At 36.6% G+C, this 25,509-nt stretch overlaps 1 protein-coding gene and 1 pseudogene across 2 annotated transcripts in view; one reads left to right on the forward strand and one right to left on the reverse strand.

The window, feature by feature from the left end:
* CTNNA3 (catenin alpha 3) overlaps window positions 1-25,509 on the forward strand; it is a 1,620,647-nt gene that overhangs the window by 1,043,924 nt on the left and 551,214 nt on the right. Inside the window, exon 10 of the mRNA XM_082854158.1 lies at window positions 9,538-9,630. Within this exon, the coding sequence (XP_082710284.1) occupies window positions 9,538-9,630 (93 nt within the window). The remainder of the gene's footprint in view (window positions 1-9,537; window positions 9,631-25,509) is intronic.
* On the reverse strand, window positions 14,616-15,351 carry LOC309971262 (transmembrane protein 33-like; annotated as a pseudogene). The gene has a single exon. The product of its transcript is annotated as a transmembrane protein 33-like (transcript).

Here is a 25,509-nt window from a genome sequence, read left to right on the forward strand (position 1 = left end):
AAACCTGACTTGGTTAGAGAGGTCTCAGTGGTGGGTAGGGGATGCAGTATTGGTGAAAAACTTTCTAAAAATTCACTTGGGAGCAGAGACCTGCAGTTAACTATGTCTAAGTGGTGTAAATGTAGCAATGAAGGAGGAGGAGCACATTCCAGGCTAAAGAAAACAGCATGTGCAAATGTCCTGTGGCAGAAGGAAGCATGGATAGTTGAAAATAGGTTGACATAGCTGAAGTAAAGAGAGAAAAAGAACTATGGGTGATGAGTGTTGGACCAGACTATAGAGGACCTTGTAGGGAAGGGAATGTGGAGTGGGAATGGGAGATGATGATGGGGGGATCAAATTTGCATTTGAAAAAAATCGTCAGCTGCAGTGTGGTGAACATATTGTAGAGGAGGCACAGTGGCTGAGAATCAAAGCTAAGTCTGAATGAAAAAATAAAACTGACAGTAAACTTGACTAGGGTGGGGAGCAAGAAAAGTAGATGGTTCAGGAGATGTTTTGAGAGAGTAAATCAAAACAAATGGATTGATAAGGGAATGGGAGTGAGTATTGTCTAGGCAGCCTCTAGCTCTCTGCTTCGTGTCACAAGACACGTGGGGCTACCTCACCACCTACACTGTCCTCTGTCCACACTACACTAGTCTGACCATTATCATTCTGCCTCAACCAACAATGGCCCTCTGTGTGGTTGAATCAGTGAATAATTTCAGGAATTACTTACTGGACTTCTTATTATTTGATACTTGAAACCACCTTCTTGAAACTTTTTCTGCTATCCTCTATGACATCAGAGTATTGTGGGTAACCTTCTCTATCTCTGGCCGCTTTTTCCGAGACTCATCATAGGTTTATCTTCTTCTATCTGCCTAATAAATATTGGTATCTTAGGTACTCTTCTAAGAATATTTACTCCCTACTCACACACATCCAATTGCTATTGATAAGCTAGCAACTTCCTAATTAATATCCACTGTAGACCCTTCCTCTCTTTTCCTTCTTCACAGCTCTTCACAAGCTTTTGGGAATCTTTATTCTTTTCTAAATTCAGAAAGCAGTCCCATCTTTTGTAAATGCCAGGTCACAAATAAAGAACTTGTTTTAGCTATACTGTTTCTGTATCCTTACTTCAAGTGTTTATTTGTATCTTTGCTACAGATTTGTCAGATTTTGACTTTCCCAGTATACAAACAGTCAGACTGAAATCAGCTCAAGGCAATTAAGTTTAATGACTCAAGGGCTTTCTTCCCTCAAGTATTTTCCTCCATAACTTAAAGTAATGATACTAACCTTTATACTCATGTAATAGATAATTAGAAACTTTTTTTTTTGATGAGGAAGGGGCAGAGGAAGGACACAGTTTCCAATTAAGTTGTGCTAAGCCCTCTACGATATACATTCATTGCATTTATTAAGACACAATAGAAGATATCTATTCATGATAATTCAATTTCCAGGTGAACAAAGATAAACTATTTTTTAATTTATTTACATAGACTAAATTCTGTTTTTCGGATACTTTTGCTGATAAATTTTTTTTTAAAAAAGAATACATAATTGTCTTTACCTTCTAGCAGTTTAGCATCTGAAAAATACATAAGTCTAGGAAGAATAAAGTAGGTGCTATACTTGTGGGAGTATGAATTATGATTCTGGGCGTCTGAGAAGGGTTTGTGGAGGAGATGTTATTTGATCCAGGCCTTAATGTATAGGTATGAATTTAAAAGAGCACGTGACAGGGCTTCCCTGGTGGCACAGTGGTTGAGAGTCCGCCTGCCGATGCAGGGGACACGGGTTCGTGCCCCGGTCCGGGAAGATCACACATGCCGCGGAGCGGCTGGGCCTGTGGGCCATGGCTGCTGAGCCTGCGCGTCCGGAGCCTGTGCTCCGCAACGGGAGAGGCCACAACAGTGAGAGGCCCGCGTACCGCAAAAAAAAAAAAAAAAAAAAAAAGAGCACGTGACAAAGCGAGAGAGAGGCATGGACATATATACACTACCAAATGTAAGGTAGATAGCTAGTGGGAAGCAGCCGCATAGCACAGGGAGATCAGCTCGGTGCTTTGTGACCACCTGGAGGGGTGGGATAGGGAGGGTGGGAGGGAGGGAGACACAAGAGGGAAGAGATATGGGAACATATGTGTATATATAACTGATTCACTTTGTTATAAAGCAGAAAGTAACACACCATTGTAAAGCAATTATACTCTAATAAAGATGTAAAAAAAACACATGAAAGGATGGCTTTTAGATATAATAAACAGCTTACAAAAGGATAAACACAATTGCTAAATTATTTTCTTCAAGAATTAGATGTCCTTTTTTACCTGGTCTGTAAAATGTTCTAATAGATATCTACGGATTAGATATTCAAAACAAGACAGGTAAAAACACATTTATCTATATGTGCAGGAACTGAAATGAACACCTCCTTCTCTGCATTTGCCCCTGATACTAGGGTATCCAGGTTGCCTAAATCCAGAGGCAGACATTCGACTAGAAAGTGCCTTCCACTGAAATGATTATGGTTCTGCATTGCCAGCCTTTAACTTTGCTGAGAGTAACCATCTGAAATTAGTGCATAAGTGGTGTGTAAATTTCTGGTTCTGTACTACATTCAGTTATAGTTGCATGCAAGATAGTATGAATTTGGGTTACTTAAGTAGAAAACAAAAGAGACTTCATTTGAAGATACAAGGTAGTGCACGTAAATACAGGCAAACTGAGAGAAGAGGGCTGAGATTGGGTAGGAACAGGAGCTGCTCCAGGACTCCATGCAGGAAGTGATGGATATGCCCACACCAGGGCCAGGGTTGGACTACTAGGAGCTTTGATGAACTGTCATACCAAGATTTCACACCACTGGGTTAGAGGAGGAGACAGTAGTTCTCCAAAGGGAAATCAGAGTGTTATTGACAGAAAAAGGAATGGATACTGGGGAGAAGGCCAGAGATTTCTCCTACGCTTGATTTTCTTCTTTCCTGAGTATTTTGATTTTTAAACTTTTCTCTATTTGTTATAGACTAAATGTTTGTGTCCCCCAAAATTCATATGTTGAAATCCTAACACCCAAGGTGATAGTATTGGGAGGTAGAACTTTTGAAGGTGATTGGGTAATGAGGGAAGAACCCTCATATAAGTGATTAGTGCCCTTATTAAAAGAAGCCCCAGGGAGATCCCTCACCTCCTCTGCCATGTGAGGTTACAGCTAGAGGGTTTACTCTATGAATCAGAAAGCTGGTACTCACCAGACACTGAGTCTGCCAGCACCTTGACTCTAGGCTTCCCAGCCTCTAGCACTGCGAGAAATAAATTCTGTTGTTTGTAAGCTACCCAGTGTATTTACTTTTGTTATAGCAGCCCTAATAGACTAAGCCCTAGTTCTCAGGTGGTAGTGGAGGTTATTATTTCTTGTCTCTAATTTGTGAAGCCTTTTCTATGACTCCTAGCCTCTTCCATATATATTCAGTTCATACTTCTTATAGACTTTCACCCCTTTACATTAATTTTCAGGAAGGAGTGTCTATCCAAACAAATGAAAATCAACCCAAAGTCTAAATATGTTTCTGTGTGTTGTGTGTATGTGTGTGTGGACGGTGGTATATCAGAATCACCTGGGGAACTTTTAACAGTTGAATTAAACGTACTTTTTACCTCTTCTAACGTCCACCCATAGACATACTTAATATGTCAGAATATCTTGGCAGAGGAACCTGGACTTTTCTTTTAATAGCTATACTGGTGATTCTATTATGCTAACCATCTAACTTAACCCACAAGTTTTAGGACTACTAATGAAGATTTTCTATGAGCCCAACCTTATTTCTATTATTGAAGATACTTGACATTTTAGATTCTATAACCACTGTGAGAAAGTTGTTGAGAGAAAGATTTCACCTCATTATAAGGAAGAACTTCTTAACTCGTGTAACTTTGGGCTACCCTGCAACGGGAATAGGCTGCCCTGCCAAACAGTAAATTCTGTCTCTGAAAGTGTTTACACAGGAGTTGCATGACCATCTGCCAGAGAGGAAAATGAATGAAAATGAGACAGTGACCTTTCTTCCCCCTTGAGAGCTAAGATACACAGTGACATGATATTACAATTAACTATGTGAACTATGTATAAACAATGAATATGCAAAAATGGAAATCTCACCAAACATCAAAGTTGGCTTCATGTTCTTGAGAAATCATATCGCAGGTAAATATCTGTGTGAGAGCTCCTTAGTGACAGAATGAGTGATGTATGATGAGCTGCTGTCCAAATAGTGAGCTTGTTCCTAGCAATGGTACCATTTCGGTTGTCTAAGATGACTTGAGAGGACAACTAGTGCACCTGAGATTTCAAATAACACTTGATATTAGAATGTTAAAATATAGCATGCTCTGGTATTCAGTACTTTTAAAATTCAATCTCTTTATCAGCTCAGAACAGAGTAATGATAAACAGCAGAGTTAAGCTTATAGCATGGTAGACTGATTTAAAGGTCATTGAAAATACTCCCACTCTCCAAATATCTTTTTTATAGCCTTCCTTGATACTGCCATTAGTGAGTCATTGGTGGTGAGGGGGTCAAGTATGGCCAACTCCCTGACCTTGATGGAACTAGCCTAGCTGGCAGGGTTTTATGAAGCCAGGTTCCGGAGCAGGGAATTTCTTACTTCAGAACATGGGTCAGGGAGTGAGAGGTACCATGTTCTATGCCAGGTGAAGGGGGAAAAGTCCAGCAAATAGAAAAGATGGCAGGGACATTCAAAATTGGTATACAGAAACTGAACTAGGAACCAGGAAGAGGAGAACAAACACCAACAAGATGGTAATAAATGTGAATTAGTTCAAGAATTGTCTGGTCAGGCTTTATTGTCTACACCTTTTTTTTTAATAGACCTGAAAGGTTAGTAAATTCAAGTTTAAAGCATTTAGAATGAGATATACATCTTAGAGGGCACAAGGACTGGTGAGAAGGAAAGAGGCTCACAAGTGAGGTGCTGATGTTAAAAAATCACTCCCCTCTGAGTAACATGAAAACATGTCCCTGTCTGAAATATTTTTAAAATTTAACTTTTGCAATTGTTAGAGTATCAGCAATTATTTTAGTGATATAGCTTAATCTTTTGTAAAAATGAAAGAACGTTGTGTCCTGGCCTTGTCTTTTTTTTTTTTTTTTTTTTTTTGCGGTAAGTGGGCCTCTCACTGTTGTGGCCTCTCCTGCTGCAGAGCACAGGCTCCGGACGCACAGGCTCAGCGGCCATGGCTCACGGGCCCAGCCGCTCCGCGGCATGTGGGATCCTTCCGGACCGGGGCACGAACCCGTGTCCCCTGCATCGGCAGGCGGACTCTCAACCACTGCACCACCAGGGAAGCCCTGGCCTTGTCTTTTTAATAAACTTGTGAATTTACCTGAGTGTGCTTGGTCTCATTTATTTAGGATAATTTAGGCTCTGATTTTCTTGGTCTTGGCTAAGGATATAGCACAATATCAATAAAAAGTCTGGTCAGTCATTTCAATGCGGGAAACTTTTCATTGCTTTAGTTCAGGATGGCATAAATAGCACACACATAGACTTGATTAATAGTCTCCCTGTCCTTGGATAGTTTGAGTAAGTCTCTTTTCTCTGACTTTGTTTTCCTATTTATACAATAGAGGATTAGAGAATGAGGTCAGAGGTCACAAATTGGTGAACTATGAACTAAAGTAAGTCAACAGACTGTTAGCTTGGTTAAGGAATTGAGTTTTCCCTTGTGTTTCAACTTGTTTTAATGAGGTCTTATGCCTTTAGGCAGGGCATACACACTCACGTTTGCCTGGGGCACCACCGTGCACCCTAACCACTGTTACATCTAGACGCTATGTTTGTATTCCCTGCATGAGTGCTGTAAACATTTGAATTTGTGGCTCTTTGATTAGACATTTTGTCAAATTTCTTTAGACTCCTAAAGTTTTAATTCTATAAAACCTCTTGAGAAAGTGAATGTTCTTTCCTACCCCCCATTAATAGAAGGGAGATGAGCTGGAAGGAAATTGATACATGGTCAGGGCTACCTGGTGTCAGGCTATCTTCACAAACTATCTCATTTAATCCTCAAAGTACTCCAGTGAGATTGATACTATCATACCCATTTTATAGGTGACAGAATGATCTCAGAGATGTTTTGCCCATGGTCAGAAATTTTATTAATTGTGAGAATTGAGTTAAAACCCAGATCTATTTGTATCCAAAACCTCTCTGTGAACAGTTTTCCTTAGTGGGCAAAAATTTTTCACAAGGATCTCTTGAATAATGAAACTTTACACAGACTTTTGAAACACTGTCAAAGTTAGATGTATAAAAGCTGTCAGATGTCCAAATATCTCAAACTGTTTTATAAAATATTTTGTTTGCATGCTGTTTTCTTTGACCAATAGGGAGTTGCCTTCATGCTATGCTGGGGAATATACCTGACTGCCTAAAGAGCCACGCAGAACTTAGGAATATTGTTAGAAAGAATTTGGCTTTCATTTACACATTCATGTGACTTAGAAAATATGTCACAAATCACTCACATTAGAAATGTAAAGCGATTTTTATCACATAACTTTCTCTATTTGGTCGCAGAATACTAGCTATCCTATAAATTCAATTTGTTTGTATAAAATATCACTAAAACTCCACATGCCTTAATCTGGAAATAGTACTTGATTATCTAGAAAGTTTACCTGACATAGAACAGTTCTGGTAAGAAGTTTGGGTATGTCTGAATAAAGGAAGACAGAAAGAGTGTTAATATAATGATTAATTGAGTAGAAAACTTTGAGGTTTCTGTATTTTCAATTGAGAGTTTTGTAAGACTTAAGTCTTCTAATATAAACAGAAGCTTTGTGTTTAGGATGATTTTTATGTTAACATTAGTCACTGAATTGGCTACGATAAACATGGAGACCAGAAAATGTCCAGAAGAAAAATGTGTTTTTAAAAGGGAAAAAAGGTAAAGATGAAACATTAAAAATAAAGTAAAAGAGTGTCCCCACCCTTCCTCCTGGTAACCTCTAAGTCTGTGAGTCTGTTTTGTAAATAAGTTCATTTGTATCATTCTTTTTAGATTCCGCATATAAGCAATATCCTAAGATATTTGTCTTTCTCTGTCTGACTTCACTTAGTATGATAATCTTCAGGTCCATCCATATTGCTGCAGATGACATTATTTCATTTTTAATGGCTGAGTAATATTCCATTGTGTATATGTACCACATCTTCTTTATCCATTCCTCTGTTGATGGACATTTAAGTTGCTTCCATGTCTTGAATGTTATAAATAGCTCTGCAGTGAACATTGGGTGCATGTATGCTTTCAGATTATGGTTTTCTCTGGATATATGCCCAGGAGGGGGATTGCTAGATCATATAGTAGCTCTATTTTTAGTCTCTTAAGGAACCTCCATACTGTTCTCCATAGTGGCTGTACCAATTTACATTCCCACCAACAGTGAAGGAGAGTTCCCTTTTCTTAACACCCTCTCCAGCATTTATTGTTTGTAGATTTTTTGATGATGGCCATTCTGACTGGTGCGAGGTGATATCTCATTGTAGTTTTGATTTGCATTTCTGTAATAATTAGTGATGTGGAGCATCTTTTCATGTGCCTCTTGGCCATCTGTATGTCTGTTTCTTTGGAGAAATGTCTATTTAGGTCTTCTGCCCATTTTTTTGATTGGGTTGTTGGGGATAGATTGGGAGTTTGGGATTGACATGTACACACTACTATATTTAAAATATGTAACCAACAAGGACCTACTGTATAGCACAGGGAGCTCTGCTCAATGTCCTGTAATAACCTAAATGGGGAAAGAATTTGGAAAAGAATAGATACATATATAACTGAATCCTTTTGCTGTACAGCTAACACAGCATTGTTAATCAGCTATGCTCCAATATAAAATAACTTTTTTTAAAAAAAGAGTGCCTATATAGGGTACCTTTCTGTGATTTTAAACTTTGGATTAACCAACATTCATCTGATTTAACCAAAAGATTGAGGCAATAATTTAAAATTTTTACTTAAAACAAAGAGTGCTCAAATTTACAGATAGCTGTTTTCTGCAAGTGCAGTGCATATTACTATGAGACATACTAAATCAGTTAGACTGCTAAATTTTACTTTCTGTGAGTGGGGCTTTGGGAGTTGGGGAGAGGGGCAAAGAAACTGCTGCCCTTTTCAGATAATTCACAAATGTGCTAATTATGTGTCAGATATGAAAGTTGAGGCATTGTGACCTTCAAGCCAACAAAAGACCTTTTCAAGTAAGCCATTTCCATGTATATTAATAAAGTGAACAATGCCGTTCCCCAGTTAAATAATGTATGGCTGCTATTTCATTATATGTAAATGCAAACCATGGAGTTGTTTCACTGTTGACATATTTAAAGTAAGGCTATAAAAAAAGAAAAGGCTGCAAATCCATGTAAGTAACAGTTTGTGGTACTCTACAAATAGTCATCCAAGGATATGTTTGTTGTTCGCTTCCACTGCATGCAGTTTAAGTGCGGTTTCTCTGCAACTGAATGCATTTTGGATTTGATCAGTAAAACTTGCCATGTGCTAAAGTATATAATAACTAACAGAGATATTCGGAAAGTGATTGTCAGAAAAGCAAGCTGTTTGCAGTGATGAAGACAACAACGTATTTTGTAGATTAGAGAAAACATTGCCTCTCTACATGAATACTCACCTGTTAGCAAGCGAAATGTTGAATAAGAGCGAGGTTCAAAGGAAAAGAAAGGAATTCCATGATCTTTCTCATCACTCATTCATGGTATAAAGAAATTATTTGTAAACATTGGACTTAGGTAATGGATGTGAATGTAGTTATTTAAAAGGGCACCCATTTCCCTGGAAAAGAGTGTTAGTTTAAAAAGCAATAATGTATAAAAGAATATGGGTATTACTAAGGGCTTGAATCAAATTGACTGCTTGAATGTCAAATAGTGCCTACGAAGTTGTGGTAGAAAATCAAGAACAGGAAGAAGAATTCAATTATCTTGTATTTGTCCAGCTTTGCAGCATATTTGATGCTGAATAAAACATGAATAAAGATACAGTCATGCTTAATGCAACTTAAGTATGCATAATAGACCTCTGGGAAATAATAAACCAATTACAAACTTAAAATAAACCACAATCATATGAGATTCCAAGAATCTATCAGCATTCAATCCATAAGTAAACTTTTTTTTCAGTCCCATAGGAAACCATAATAGTTAGCATCTTATTATGGGTTAGGTGTTGATACCAAGAGACTGTACAGGGTTTACTAATTCACTCACCAGTCTTCCTTTTGGCTTTAAATGATTTTCCATGGCCCTTTGTTGTTATTTAATATCAATAGATTATCTGCATGCTTCCATAAAGCAGATACCAGTGACATTTATGAAAATGCTGTTGTTTGTCATTGAGATTTTCAATGAACATATACATACTCTTACTTGTCTAGGATGACAAATGTTTCTTCATTTCCTTCATAATCTGAGATGATTTCCATTGTTTTATATTGTATTTAAGGTGGCAAATCTTGCTTGTTCCATGTCAACAAATGAAGATGGAATTAAGATTGTCAAAGTTGCAGCCAATCACCTGGAAACCTTGTGTCCACAGGTATGATAACTAAGTTACTGACTCTTTCAATAAACTAGCTATAAAAAATTATATGTAATGCTTCAGACTTTCATACATATGGAAATATTTTAAAATATATGTTTTAAACACAGACAATGACTCATCCTAAGGTCATACTTAGTTGTTTGCTAAGCATCTCATTCTTTATTTAACACCTGGTTCTTGTAACATATCCTGAGGGACCATATTAGAATTTTGTGAAAGGTATAGTTTGAAATCAAAGCAGTGTTTTGTCTAACAGATCTGATTTATTTGTAGTCTTATTTATTTTGAAACCTCAAATTATAAAACATTAATGTTTTTTTCCCTCTTTTATCAAAATAAGGCATGAGTTTGAAAAAAGCCAAGAAATATTTTCTTGTCTGCAATTCAGGAATTTTTTAAAATCTGAAGAGCAACACGTTCATTAGGGAATTATTTTTAGATGACGGATTGTCTTGAAACCATGAATCAGGATACACACGAGGTCAATCTTAAACACCTTCCTTGTCTTAGAATAAGCAATAAATAGTATGGATAATTACTTCATAATAAAAACCACACATGTTTTAAGGATGTGAAATATAATAATGATTAGAAACTTCCAGTCTCTGGACGTCTTCTTAGATTCTGATTTTACTAAAAGTAGAGTGTGTGTTAAATTCTTGATTTGCCTTGCTGGTGACTTCATCTCTAAGAATATTGAGGAAACAGTAAGGGAGAGTGCTTCCTTAGACTTAATGTTGATTAACAAGTGAACGCGGGCTGAAGAAATGCAGTCTGAGGACCTGCACCTGAGATCTGGTAACTGATGTCAGTTTTCTGTGAGGTTCCACAGGGAACAGAACTCTGCAGTGAGATCTCTGAAGTGGCAGAATCACTTACACTCCCCTCAAGAGTCTGAATTCTTATTTCTCCACATGGTGGATAACACTTGATGCTGTCATTTTTGAAATGTCTTTTGAATCTAAATAGTATTCAATGTATCTCATTGGTTTCAATTTATAATTTTCTGATTACTCAAGAAAACATTTTTTTAAAACACTCGTTAACCATTTGGCTTTCTAATTCTGAGTTGCCTTAACCCTTTGCCAAGTTTTAGTTTTGGGTTTTTTTTAATTGCATTGCTTAGGTTTATTAAAAATGTCTTCTGTTGACTATGGCTTTTCTTTTAACTTTGAAAACAATATTTTAATCATAAAAGATTTTAAGAACTTTAATGTGGACATATGATCTATCTTTTAATTTCTTAAATAGATATTTGAGCACCTACCCAGTGCCATGGTTTGTTGGTTTGTGCTTTGTCAAGAAATTCTTGCAACAAAAATGTTATATAGTTCCCACATTTTCTTTTTAAAAGATTGAATTATTGTTATTTAACCTTTAGATCTTTTTTTATCTGAAATTTATTTTTATGTCTAAATGAAGTGGGATTTTTTTTTTTTTTTACAGTGGTAACCATTGGGAAACCGTCATGTATTAAATAGTTGATCCTTGCCCAATTAATGTGAAATGTTACCATTTTTCACACATACACACACACTTTTTAAATGTTTCCATTGTTTTATATGTATTTGTATACATATGTGCATAAACTATAACATAAGTAATGCATGCATACATATACATGTTTTAATACATTATACATGTATAATACATACATATCAAATATGAATAGTTTCTTTACTCCTATTCTGTATGAAATATAAATTGATAGATAAATTGAAATATGTCCCAAAGTATACAATTTTCTGGGATCTCTATTCTATTCCAGTGACTCATTTCTTTATCCCTGCCACAGTATTATGGAACCTTTTTCCAGTTTTATTCAGATATAATTGACATACAGCACTGTATAATTTTAAGGTATACAGCATAATGATTTGACTTAGATACATCATAAAATGATTACAACAGTAAGTTTAGTGAACATCCATCATCTCATATAGATACAAAATAAGAAAGAAAAAAAATTTGGGGGGGATTTACCCTCTTAACAACTTTCATACATAACATACAGCCGTGTTCATTATATTAACCATGTTATACATTACATCCCTAGTACATACTTTCTTATAACTAGAAGTTTGTAACTTTACCACTTTTATCCAACTCCCACTCTTTCTACTTTCTACCTCTGAAAAGCACAAATATTGTCTCTTTTTCTATGAGGTTGTTTGTTTTTGAAGTATAATTGATGTACAATACTACGTGAGTTCCTTGTGCACAACATAGTGATTCAATATTTCCATATATTTCAAAATGACCATGATAAGTCTAATTACCATCTACCATCATATAAACATATGATATCATGACTGACAAATTCCCCACACTGTATATTTCATACCTGTGACATTTATTTTATACATGGAAGTTTGTACCTCTTAATCTCCCTCACCTAGTTCTCTCATCACCCCATCCCCTCCCCTGTGTTCTTGGTATCTATAACTTTGTTACATTTGTCCATTTGTGGTTTTTTTTAGATTTCATATGTAAGTGAAATCATATGGCATTTGTCTTTCTCTGTTTGACTTATTTCACTTAGCATATTCCCTCTAGGTCTCTCCATGTTGTCACAAATAGCAAGATTTAATTCTTTTTTATGGCAGAGTAATGTTCCATTGTGTGTTTATGTGTGTGTGTGTTTAGCACATCTTCTTTATCCATTCATTTATCGATGAGCACATAGGTTGCTTTAATATCTTTGCTATTGTACATAATACTGCAGTGCATATATCTTTTCAAACTAGTGTTTTTGTTTTCTTTGAATAAAAAGCAAGGAGTGGAATTTCTGGGTCATATGGTAGTTCTATTTTTAATTTTTTTGAGTAATCTCCATACTGTTTTCCATAGTGACTGCACCAATTTACATTCCTGTAAACAATGCCTAAGGGTTCCCTTTTCTCTACATCCTTGCCAACATGTGGTATTTGTTATCTTTTGTATAATAGGCATTCTGACAGGTGTGAAGTTGACAGCTCGTGGTTTTAATTTACATTTCCCTGATAATTAGTGATATTGAGCATCTTTTCATGTGCTTGTTGGCCATCTGTATATCTTCTTTGGAAAAATGTCTATTCAGGTTCTTTGCCCATTTTTAATTGGGTTGTTTCTTTTTTTGATGTTGAGTTGAATGAGCTCTTTGTATATTTTGGATCTTAACCCCTTAATGAATATTTTGTTTGCAAATATCTCCCATTCAGTATGAGGCCTTTTAATTTTGTTGACAGTTTCCTTCACTGTGCAAAAGCTTTTAAGTTTGATGTAGTCCCATTTGTTTATTTTTGCTTTTGTTTCCCTTTCCTAAGGAGATTTATCCCCCAAAATATTGCTAAAACCGATGTCAAAGAGCATCCTACCTGAGTTTCTTTTTATTGTTTACTTAACATTGTAGTTACTTTATTGCTCTAGAAAACTTAGTTTTTAAAACCATCAGATTACATACATAGTGATAATAAGACTGCCCCCCACACAATCAACTGTATATTACGAGGCTTCTCTAACTTAGTAGATAAATATTACAAAATTACAAAACTAACCGGTTACAGTTGAGCTATCAAGTAGGTATCACATTTCTATAGATCAAAAAGTTGAATAAATGTCACTGATAAGTCACTGATGTCACTGATAAGTCACCAAGTATGTTTGAGAAATCCAAGTTACATGCACATAGAAGGAAACTGGTTACAAAAACCATTACATTATTCTGTGTTAACATTTTGCAATGTTTTAAACATTTGCAATCATGCAACAATGAATAAAGATCAGAATGAATTTTAAAAAGCAGTTAATGGAAGCTGAATGAATGTATTTAACATATTATACAACTCAAATCACAGTTGCATAATACATCCAATCCCCCCAAACGTATCTGTGCATTACGCCATTGAAACGCACACTATTTCCCCCACAACTCCTCTGGCTCCATTCCCAACCAATAACCTTTCCTATAAACCTTTCTATTTAATCTTTTAAGTCAGATATGATGGGTAAGTATGTATAATCTTCATTATTATTTCAGAACAGATACAAAGTTTAGTCATGTGCGCAATCTTCAGTTACATTACTTTCAAAAGGCATCTGAACTGCTGTAACAGTCTATGACAATTCAAGCCTAAGAAACCGAGAAAAGTGGCAGTCAAGAATCTGATCTAAATAACTGTGTAAACTATGATAATACTAAAACCTGTGTGTCCGCATTTCTAAAAGAATGATTTCCTGTTTGAGAAGTGTTACTCAGTGGATCTCTGAAAGGAAAACTGACTGACTACTGTACTGCTCTCTGATGTAAAATGCTTAGGTGACCACAAATATTTATCCAGTTGGTTAACAAGCTTTCATTTGGGCCTTTTAAAAAAAATATTCAAAGCCACAAAAGTAATTATGAAAATAAAATTTTGGAAGGTCATAGTATAAGATACATATAGAATTCCTATTATAATGGTACATCCAAAATAAATCTGTCCTAACAAAGCAGCACAAAATCAATTTAGAAATAATTTGAAATGACAGTGGGAAGTGTTTTTGTTAAAATCGTCCACCAAAATTACTGAATAGCAAAAGAATACTGTCTCAAAATATACTGAATTTACATGTTAATATTACCACAGTGAACTCATGCCAGATATAAATTCAGGTTACCAATGAGATGAAGACAAACTTTAGAGCTATTTTTACCAGAGAAATAAATGTACTTCATGATAAAGGCACAGCAGCATCTAAAGAATTTTTGATACATTTATCACAAGATTCAAACTTCCCTAACTATTAACAACACATTACAATAAAGTTTCTCAGCAAGTGTTTAAAAGGCTTGATTTAACATGCCAGGGAAATTAATGTTTTTCTTTTGAGATGCATTTATGTAAATTATGTAAATTGCATTGAGGTCACTTTTACATCTGGAATTAACCATCCCTAACAGAAGTACCAGCAGCTAACAATGCTCATTTATATTATATATAACTTAGCTGAATGTTAAACTATGCAACTGTTGGTGCCAGTCTGCTTATAAAGGCAATGCTCTGGAGACAAAGTCTTCTCACAAACAGTGAGCAAGCAGGTTTCATTATCAGATGTTCAACAACAATCCTCGGTTCATTAAACAAAGTCCAACAATATGGATTTCTTCGAGAGGAGTATCAAAGAGTGAGGAATATAGCATATAAAAGGGCGGAGCAAACTTAATTGACCACTAAAAAGCATAAAAACTGTTGTAGGCATCAAGAATATTTCATTACAAGCAATGAATTTCAGAATATTCTGTTGATTAGCGCTTGATTTATCCAAGAGAGCTCTCAGCAGAGGTAAACTATTTGAACGCTTTGCATCAAGGACCTTTTTCATGTATGTGGCAGCATGAAGCAAATAAAATAACAGCACTGGGAAAATACTCATTGTAACAGGGTAGGGAATTGACAAAAATGAGTGAATAGAACAGGTAGTGGCAGCTGTCCTCTGACGAAGCCTGGGCCAGGAATGCTCTGCTTAACTGGAAGTGTGGTAATCTTTGGTGCAGCCTCAGAGCACTAGTCAGAGCATTTGCCAGCAAAGCACATTGGTAAAAGCTTGCTGCTTCGTGCAACCCAAGAAGAGGCAGAACAAAGCAGAGCCGTAAACTGTGAACAAGCGAGAAAGCCACGTTGCCATGTCGTTTATTGGCCATCATTAATTACACTTCGCGTGCCCCTTGGGGGCTGTTCAGGCCGTATCCGCCATGGGGGGCTCACACACGCACCTGGGACGCTGTCCAGCACGGCCAAGAGCAAATCTGGGTTTCTAGAAAGACCGAAGTGAAGGCAGAGCTTCGAACAAGGCCCAGCAGGGCCAACCTAACACCGGCTCCAGGTTATTGCTGAACCTGGAAGTGCACACTTCACTTCTGTGGGGAAGAGGTGGTGATGCAGAGGGGAGACCCTCAGTGGTGACCTGAGGCATGACAGGGAAGTGTCCCTGCCTATGTTTTTTCCTAGAAGTTTTATGGTTTCAGGTCTTACATTTAAGTCTTAATCCCTTTTGAATTTATTTTTGTACATGGTATGAGAAAATAGTCCAGTTTCATTCTTCTGCATGTAGCTGTCCAGTTTTCCCAAAACCATTTATCGTAGAAGCTGTCTTTTTCCCATTTTATATTCTTGCCTCCTTTGCCGTAGATTAATTTCCGTATAAGTGTGTGTTCATTTTTCTGGTCTCCTTTTTATGTCCCACAGATCTGTGTGTCTGTTTTTGTGCAGGTAGCATACTGTTTTGATTACTGTGCTTTGTAGTATAGTTTGAAATCAGGGAGCATGATACCTCTGGCTTTGTTCTTCTTTCTCAAGATTATGTTGGCTATTTAGGATCTTTTGTGTTTCCATACAAATTTTAGAATTATTTGTTCTAGTTCTGTGAAAAATGCCATTGGTATTTTGATAGGGATTACATTAAATCTGTAGATTGCCTTGGGGAATATGGTCATTTTCTCAGTGATAATTCTTCCAATCCATCAACTTGATATATAAAGATATTAGAAAGCCATCTGTTTGTGTCTTCTTCAGTTGCTTTTATCAGTGTTTTATAGTTTTCCTAGTACAGGTCTTTTACCTCCTCAGTTAGATTTATTTCTAGGTATTTTATTCTTTTTGATGCAATTGTAAATTGGATTATTTTCTTAATTTTTCTTTCTGATAGTTTGTTAGTGTATAGAAACACAACTGATTTCTGTATATGAATTTTGTATACTGTAATTTTATTGAATTCATTGATGAGTTATAATAGTTTCTTGGTAACAGGTTTAGTATTTTCCATATATTGGATCTTGTTGTCTGCAAACAGTGACAGTTTTACTTTTTGCCTTACAATTTAGCTTCCTTTCATTTCTTTTTCCTGTCTGAATACTGTGCCTGTGACTTCCAGTACTATGTTAAATAAAAGTGGCAAGAGTGGGCATCTTTGTCTTATTCCTGATCTTAGAGGAAATGCTTTTGGCCTTTCATACATTGCATATGATGTTGTCTGTGGGCTTGTCATATATGGCCTTTATTATTTTGAGATATGTTACCTCTATACCCACTTCGTTGAACTTTTTTTTTTTTAATTATTATAAATGGATGTTGAATTGTCTCAAAAGCTTTTGCTACATCTATTGAGATGATCATATGATTTTTATTCAATTTGTTAATGTGGTATACCACATTGATTGTTTGAGAATATTGAACCATCTTTCATCCCTGGGATAAATCCTACTTGTTTGTGGTGTATGATCCTTTCAATGTACTGTTGAATTTGGTTTGCTAATACTTTGTTGAGGATTTTTGCCTCTATGTTCATCAGTGGCATTGGCCCGTAATTTTTGTGTGCGTGTGTTGTGTCTTCGGTTTTGGTATGAGGGTGTCACAGTCTTAATTATGACTTTGTATTACATCTTGATATCTTCTAGGCAAATTCAGTTACTTCATTTTTTGCTTTAAAGTATTACTGTTCTACTCTTTGCTCTTTTATAACTTTCAGGATCTACTTGCAAAGTTCTATAAAAATACATATTAGAATTTTTATTGAAATTGTTAAAATGTTTTAGGTTTTAGATTATTCTATGGAATAATGACTCCTTCAAAATATTAAATATTTCCACTACTGAACATGTTTTTATGTATCTCCATAATCAGATCTTTTTTTAAATGTCGCCACATGCTGATGGCACCCAAATTTTTCTCTCCAGGCCAGCCCTCTTTCCTAAAGACTAGACTCACATACTTAAGGTTTGCCCTTGACATTTCCACATTGATACCTAGAAGACATCTAAAGCTTAAAATAGCCCAAATGGAACAAATGTTTGCTCTATCTCCACCTCATTCTGCTTCCTCTTCAGCCTTTCTGATTTTAGTTAATGGCATGGCCTTTCACCTAGTTGCTCTGGGGAAAAACCTAAAGATTTTACTTTTTTTATTCAGTAAATATTTATTGAATATATACTATGTGGTAGGCATTATTTATGCAACTGGGGAGTAAACAGTAAAGAAAACAAAAATTAGACAAAAAATCTTGCCCTTGTGAAGTTTATATTCTAATGATATCTAATGGCTGGTTTTCCTATTAATCCATTAACAAGCCCTATCAACTTCACCAAAACTTAGTTATCTTGAATCTACATACTTTTCTCCATCTCGTTTGTTAACATCATAGCCTATGCCACCATCATCTATCTTTGACTACAGAAGTATCATCCTATATGGTTTCCATTCTTACACTCATATCTCTCTAATCTACTTTCTATGTAAAAGCCAAAGTAAAATTTAAAAAAATGTTTATCATAGCAATTGCTTTCCTTAGCCCCTTACAGTAAAATACAAACTTCTTTTAATGGCTTATTCAGACTTAATGTGAAATTCCTACTGCTTAGCTTTCAGCCCTACTTCATATTATTTTCCTTTTCACTCATTAGATCTCTGCACGTTGGCCTGTTTCTAGAATACAGTAAGCGCCTTCCCACCTGAGGGACTTTGCACTTGGTAATTTTCCAGTGTGCTTTTCTCATATGGCCATATGGACTGCTTCTGTTACGTTTAATTTGTGAGAACTGAGCTCAGATATCATCTTCTCAGACACCAATCTCCCTAAGTTACTTGTTCAGCTATAACCTATTATGTCACCATATTTGTTTCTTTTAAAGTCTCTTTTTTTACATTCCACATATAAGTAATATCATATGACATATGTCTTTCTGCATCTACTACAATCTGAAATTATATTTTATATTATTTTGTTACTTTTTATTATACATTTTACACACTCAAACATAAAGTTCATGAAGGCAATGATTTATAGTTCCTTGTTCACTACTTATGTCTCCCATACCTAGCAGAAATGCAGCATATATTGTATGCTCAATAACTATTTGTCCAATATATAAGTGAATGATAGGGTTTCTAGAATGTTAAATCATTCTATATTCATAGAGGGCAGCAAGATTTTTTGTAACATCTTTTATGATACTTTTCCTAACAAGGCATGTCTTTTTTTTTTTTTTTTTGACAATGTAAAAAAAAATTACCTTAGAAGTAGTTTGAGTTGTAACTGATGAAAAACAAAATCCTTAAAATGATTGATTAATGTATAGTTGCTAACCAAGGGTGAGACCTCTACTGCTGGGCTGCAGTCTGCTCTTGGCCTAGCTCATTTCAGTATTTCACTAGTGATTTGGATAAAATTATAGAATTACGTTCTTAAATTTTTCAGTTAAAAATAAGAGTATAGGGCTTCCCTGGTGGCGCAGTGGTTGAGCGTCCACCTGCCGATGCAGGGGACATGGGTTCGTGCCCCGGTCCGGGAGGATCCCACAGGCCGCGGAGCGGCTGCGCCCGTGAGCCATGGCCGCTGAGCCTGCGCGTCCGGAGCCTGTGCTCCGCAACGGGAGAGGCCACAACGGTGAGAGGCCCGTGTACCGCAAAAACAAAACAAACAAACAAACAAACAAACAAAAAAGAGGATAAAGGAACTATATTAGCTGCAAGAGTCCAGTCTCAAAAGAATTTGAATATTCAAAATATGGACTAAATATCAGTATCCAGATAAAATATAATAGGTGTAAATATTAAACCATGGATATTGAGCACTATAAAACAAATTTAAAAGTAGAGAATGGAGTAAATATAGCTTAGGAAAAATGTACTCTCCAAAAGGCTTAGAAGTTTTAGTTGATAGTAATCTTGGTGTGAATCACCAGTGTGCTGTAGCTGTCAGAAAAGACTAGTATGATTTAACATTTTTTCATCAAAGAATAAGTTCTAAAACATTCTCAACCTCCTTTGTACTTCAAAATTATTTTTTCAAGCTGAATATTTTTTACATGGTATGTCTCGAAATTCGGAATTAGTGGGTCTAGCGTGAACCCCAGTTGCCTTTGTATGTATGCATGTACATATGTACATGTGCATGTAAGCTCCATTTTGACAATATCTATTAAAATAAACTATGTGCATAGGTCCGCTAATTCCACTTCCAGCAATTTATGGTACAGATATATGTGTGCACGTGCACAAAAGTCTATGAGCAAGTTTTCTAAAATCTTTTTTTAATTGAATTCACATTGACATAGAGTAGTATTTTATTAGTTTTAGGTATACATCATGTTGATTCGATATGTCTGTACATTATGAATTTATTACCACAAGTCTAGTTACCATCTCTCACCGTACAGAGTTATTACAGTATTATTGACTGTATTCCCTATGCTGTACATCACGTCCCTGTGACTTATTTATTTTTACAGCTGGACATTTGTACCTCTTAATCCCCTTCACCTGTTTTGCCTGTCCCCCCCGGCCACGTCCCCTCTGGCACCACCAGTTTGTTACGAGCACGGTTTTTATGCAGCTTTATCTGTAATGGCAAAGGCTAGAACCAACCTAAATATCGGGGAGCAGAGAATGTAAAAAGTTGTTGAAAGTAGTAAGTCAGCTCAATATGTGTTTTGGTATGGAAGATACCCAAGATAATTGAAAAAGGTATATTTCACATGAGTATGTATATTATCCCACTTATGTGAAAAAAAGGAGACGATTGAGCCATATGTTTATGTACTCATAGGAAAATTTTTCAAAAAGGTTCTCATGAAAATTTTAATAGTGTTTACTTCCAAGAAGCGAAACAGGAAGAATACTTGCAGATCTCATTCTGTTTCTTTAAGGACTCTTAGTTTAACCAGAAATAGGTATTTTCTTAATTTCAAAACAAAACCTAACCAATTTAAAAAATTCTAGATTAATTCTGGAGTGCATCAGCTTGAGAAAACACAGGGCAGAAGGAGCTAATGAGACTGCACTTAATTCCCGTTTGTTAAATGCCATTGAATTCACCTAGCTTCCAGTGAACTGGATCATCCTGTTCTTACTGTGTCTAGAGGGCTACAACTGTAATACTTTGCCCAGTTACAGGTGTCACACTTTTAAAAGATTGTCACTTGCAGCATATTTAGCAGAGAATACCTGAAGTAGTGACATGACTTGAAACTATGCCATATAAAAAACTCCTAAAAGCAACAGGGAATTTTTAGCCAGGAAAAGGTAAGACGTGGAGAAACATGATCACTATCATCAAATCTTCAAAGGGCTATGATGTGAAAGACTTGCTCTGAAGGTCCCTAAGGGGCAGAACTACAACCTATGAGCAAGAGCTAGAAAGATACAAATTTTATCTCAGTATAGAATGGATTTTCTAAAGGAGCTCTCCTGGAGGAAAGTGGACTTTGTTGAGAGGGAGGGATTTGGAGTTTCTCAATGCCACAGACATTTAAAGGTAAGGAGGGTGATCTTTAGACCAAGCTATTGTGTAGAGGGTAAGAAGTTGGCCTACAAGCCTTTTAATGCCCAAATCCTGAGATCCTCTAATGGATGTGTCTTTTATTTAAAGGAGAGAAATGTGATCTGGATGATAGCATTGCTGGAGTACTATAGCTATTAGAACTCAACCTGGCAGAAGGATAAAACCATCACTATCTAGAGGGCCTAATCCTTGTTCCATTTTAACAAGTAACTTGGAAGGTTACTTTGAAAGTAAACATTTTATATTTGCATATGGCACAAATAGGAGAAAGAATTCAAGGGTCTAAAATACGTTGATAATCTGGACTAATGTTTGAAAACTCATAAGCTAAAATTTAAAATGGTAAATGTAAAGTCAGAGCCTTAGGTTAAATAAAATCTATTGCACAAGAGGATAGGCAAAACATTGCTTATGAAAAGCGCCTGGAAAGACAGGAGTCGAGAGGGGCATTTGTTATCTAGTTCAGTGAATTCCAAACACTGGTCCATGAAAGCGTTCTCATACTCTATAGTGAAATTAGGTCAACAGAGTTAAATTTTTTTTTAAGTAAAATTTATTCAACTTTTTACTCAAAATTAGTGTATTTTCTACTTTGATATTCATCAAAAACAGGTGACATTTGTATAGCTGACACAGCTTTATAAGTCAGTAGCATGACATGGGGACCATCTTACGGCTTTAAAGTGATTATGGGGCTTAGCTTGTAGAATATGGGAAACTTCCCACTGTACTTGGCACAGAAATGTCCACGTCTAGAATACCATGTGGGTTCAGGCCCTGCAATTTAAGGGCTCGGTAGAAGAGGAATGAGTTGTTTAAGCCAGAGTTAGTTATTACCTCATCACTGGAAGTGATTTTTAAACAGAAGTCAAATGGGCTATGCCTTGTCAAAGATGTTGGAAAGAGAATTTCTTGATTGGGTGGTAGAGGTATTAGATGGTCTTAAATAAGATTCTTTAATTAGTAAAAAGCATGGGAAAACTTTGGATATTTTCCCTTACGGTGAATACACTTACACTCAATTGGGCAGACTCTCACAGGTGCTTAGACTTTCCAGAATCAAGTCAAGTTTTCAAATCTCTGTCACATTTGCATCAATATCTCGTTCAGCTTCGTTTCATCTTCTTCTGTTTATCCCTTTCATCAAATGGTATCCAATGACCTGACAGCTGCAGAGGCATCTAGTTTATTTTCAGTCATATGCTTGGGGATATATTTTCATAAATTGTTTATTGGAAATCTATAATTACTTTCTAAAAGGGTTGTATATTAGGTATGTTGAAAAGTAGGGAGGAAAGTCGAGGCTGCCCACACATAGAAGTCTGTGAAGTATAAAAAGAACAAAGTACCTGGGGGAGGGTGTGCCCTGAAGATCACCTGAATTTATATTTAAACGTGGAAAAATAAAATTCCCATGAAGGTAGGTATTTTTGGTTCCCTGACATACCCTGAGAATAATGCCTGACCCATAGTAGGTACTCAGTACATTTTTTTTTTTTTGCGGTACGCGGGCCTCTCACTGTTGTGGCCTCTCCCGTTGCGGAGCACAGGCTCCGGACGCGCAGGCTCAGTGGCCATGGCTCACGGGCGCAGCCGCTCCGCGGCATCTGGGATCTTCCCGGACCGGGACACGAACCCGCGTCCCCTGCATCGGCAGGCGGACTCTCAACCACTGCGCCACCAGGGAAGCCCGAATCAGTACATTTTCATGGAGTGAATGATTATATCTGCATGAACTTATTTTGCATGGCAGACATTGGCAGGGGCATGATGGTCAAAGCTGGCACTCTTCCTCATCCTTCTTTGTTCTCTAAGTATAGAAACTTGCAGTTTCTAACCATTTCTAACCAAAGTGATAAAAGGTCCCAGTATAACACTTCAGTTGAAGTACAAGTCATGTAAAGTGACTAGCATTATCTGTCTCTGCATGGACAGGATTGTTTTGTTATAATAACAGCTTGTTCTGATTACGTTATGATGTGTTACTGTATTTAGTTCACGCTTCAGTAAGGGCATTGGGCTATCACTTTCAAATGGAAAAGTATGTCCTGATTTGTATGAGTTTTTTGTTGTTGTTTTTGTGATCAAGGAGCTGTCATATCTATGAATTAAAAGTACTTAATTTTCTAAGTATCATACTCTGGGGAAGCAGATATGTTTTCTTTTCATCTTTTGTAGATGATAATGATGGATGTTTTGTTTGCAGCTAAACAGTGTAGGACTCAAATAATCAATTTAGAATAATCGTATTCTTTAACAATCCCGGAGTGTACCTGTGAGAGTTGTGACAGGCCTTTTACAATTATACCTAATCTATTTCTTTTCTCTTCAGAGAATGGGAAAAAAAAAAAAAAAATTCTAAGATTTTGGAAATCAAGAGTCATGCAAGACATAAAAAGGCTAAAATGAGGTGATCATTTTTTTTTTTAAACTGATTATGATTGGCTTGTTGATCCTCAGGACTGTCTAGGATGATTTCAGACTGGAAGCCTAGGATCAGTCTCTTCTCTGCCACACTGTGATATTTATATGGAGAGACAGTGCCTGAGAAAGCTATGAACACAGTTGCTTTCCAAGCCTGGAAATTAAGCTCTGTATTATTGTAGTATCATTGTTCTGAATCCTGTCCTGATTACACAGTTGGCCACTCCCTTCCACTCAACCCAAGGATCTCTTTAATTTGACAAATATTTGGTGAACACCTATTAGGAGCATCTGTGAAACTAGGGCAAGCAAGGAGCAGGCAATAAAGATTCATGGGGTACCCAGTAAAACAGTTCTCAGGAATGAGGTCTGGGTTCAATTAGGAGGGGCTTTATCTAAGAAATTATGAGGTTATGTGTCCTAGAAGAAGAAATGAAAGTTGTAGAAGAGAAGTCACAGCCATTAAATTTTAGTGGGGACGTGGGATCAAAGTTAGATAATGGCTTAAAAGTAAGTAGCCAGAACTAATTGTGATTCCAAATGAAGGCTGAGGCAGTAATTTCAGGATTATTCACAAACCAGAGAGTCTATGCTAGAGCCCTCATTTACACTCACGGTATATGCTATAATATTAAGCATGTTAGCATTAAAGGATCTGTGCCAGCGTCTAGTTACAGAGGAAAATGTAAGATGGAGCTTTACTACATTATATTTCCAATGAGAAGGGGAAATGTATTATCCAGGTATTGATAGAAACAAAGTGGTGTTATGGAAGAATACATGAAATGCAGTGGAAGCTGGAGATACATGTCAGGGGATTCTGGGAGGACTCTGAGAAAAGTGACATTTTCTATAGGCCTTAAAGGACGAGCAAGATTTGGACATTTGGGAAAATGTAAAAAGGGCATTCTAAGCAGAGGAGATGGAAAAGTATGTAACAGAAATTGCAAAAAGTAAGTAATTTAATCTGTCTAAGCCACACTGTTTCCTAATAGGAGCTCCTGGCATTTGGGGTGGGACAGTTCTTTGTTGTATGGGACAACAACATCAAATGCCAGATGGGGTTCTACATGCCAGAAAACCCAGAATCTAGGGCACTAGATACACAATCACCATCTCCCCCAGCACAATCTTTGTGATAACCAAAAATGCCTCCACACGTTTCCAAGTGCTTTCTAGGCGATATTGCCTCATTTGAGAGCAAGTTGGAGGGCATAGGCTGTGGAAAAGGGAGAGATTGGATCCACAATTGAAACGAAGGTTATAGCCCTTACTACCAAGTGAAAGAATTTACATTTGGAATTTAGTAAAGGTCGGCGATTCATTACTGGTTTTGAGTAGGAGACTGACATCATCACAGCTTTGCTTCCTGGGTATTAATCTGGAAACTGTGTGTCAACTGAGTGGAAAAAGGGATAGGCAGGACCAGTTAAGAGATTATTGAATATAATACACAGAAGTCAGAAATTGAATCAGAGACATGAGAATAAAAATTATAGATGGGGTAAATTATAAATGGATGATATAAATTGGCCAGAAATTGAAAACAAATTAGATGATGGTGATGATGGAGGCAAAGAGGATAAATTTTGGATGGTTTTGGCTTATACCTGGGAGGATAGTGGTTCTATTAGGAGAAATTGGAAAAATGATGAGGAAGGAGGAGTCACTTTAGGGCAGAAATTAATGTATTTAAAGTGCTACCTCAACATCCAAGTAATACTTTAAATATATTTAAGGTATTCTCAAGATAAGGTTGAGATTATAGCAAACACATACAAGAACTTGAGATATCACAGCTAGATATGGTAGCCATTCATAAGAGGCAATGGTTATAACCATACATGTAGGACCAGATTGCTAAAGAGCAAGAGAAAATAAAAGGATCAAAGGCAGAACCTTAAGAAAAGACACCTAGGAGAGAAGAAGAAGAATCTGAGAAAGAACAGTTACTGAAGTAAGAGGAAATTCAGGAACAGGTGGCTTGGTGGAAGCCTGGCAAGTTGAGCGTGTCAGCACAGTGGACAGCGCTGCCACGTGCTCCAGAGAGCTCCGGTGGGATGCGTACTGACAAGTCTCTGGTGGAGCTGGAAATTAGGAAGTCAGCAGTGATCTTAACAAGAGAGGTTCTGGTGTCCTTGTGGGAAAGGAGGA

Source organism: Leucopleurus acutus, assembly GCF_964270905.1.
Source record: "Leucopleurus acutus genome assembly, chromosome: 14".
Lineage (NCBI taxonomy): Eukaryota > Metazoa > Chordata > Mammalia > Artiodactyla > Delphinidae > Leucopleurus > Leucopleurus acutus.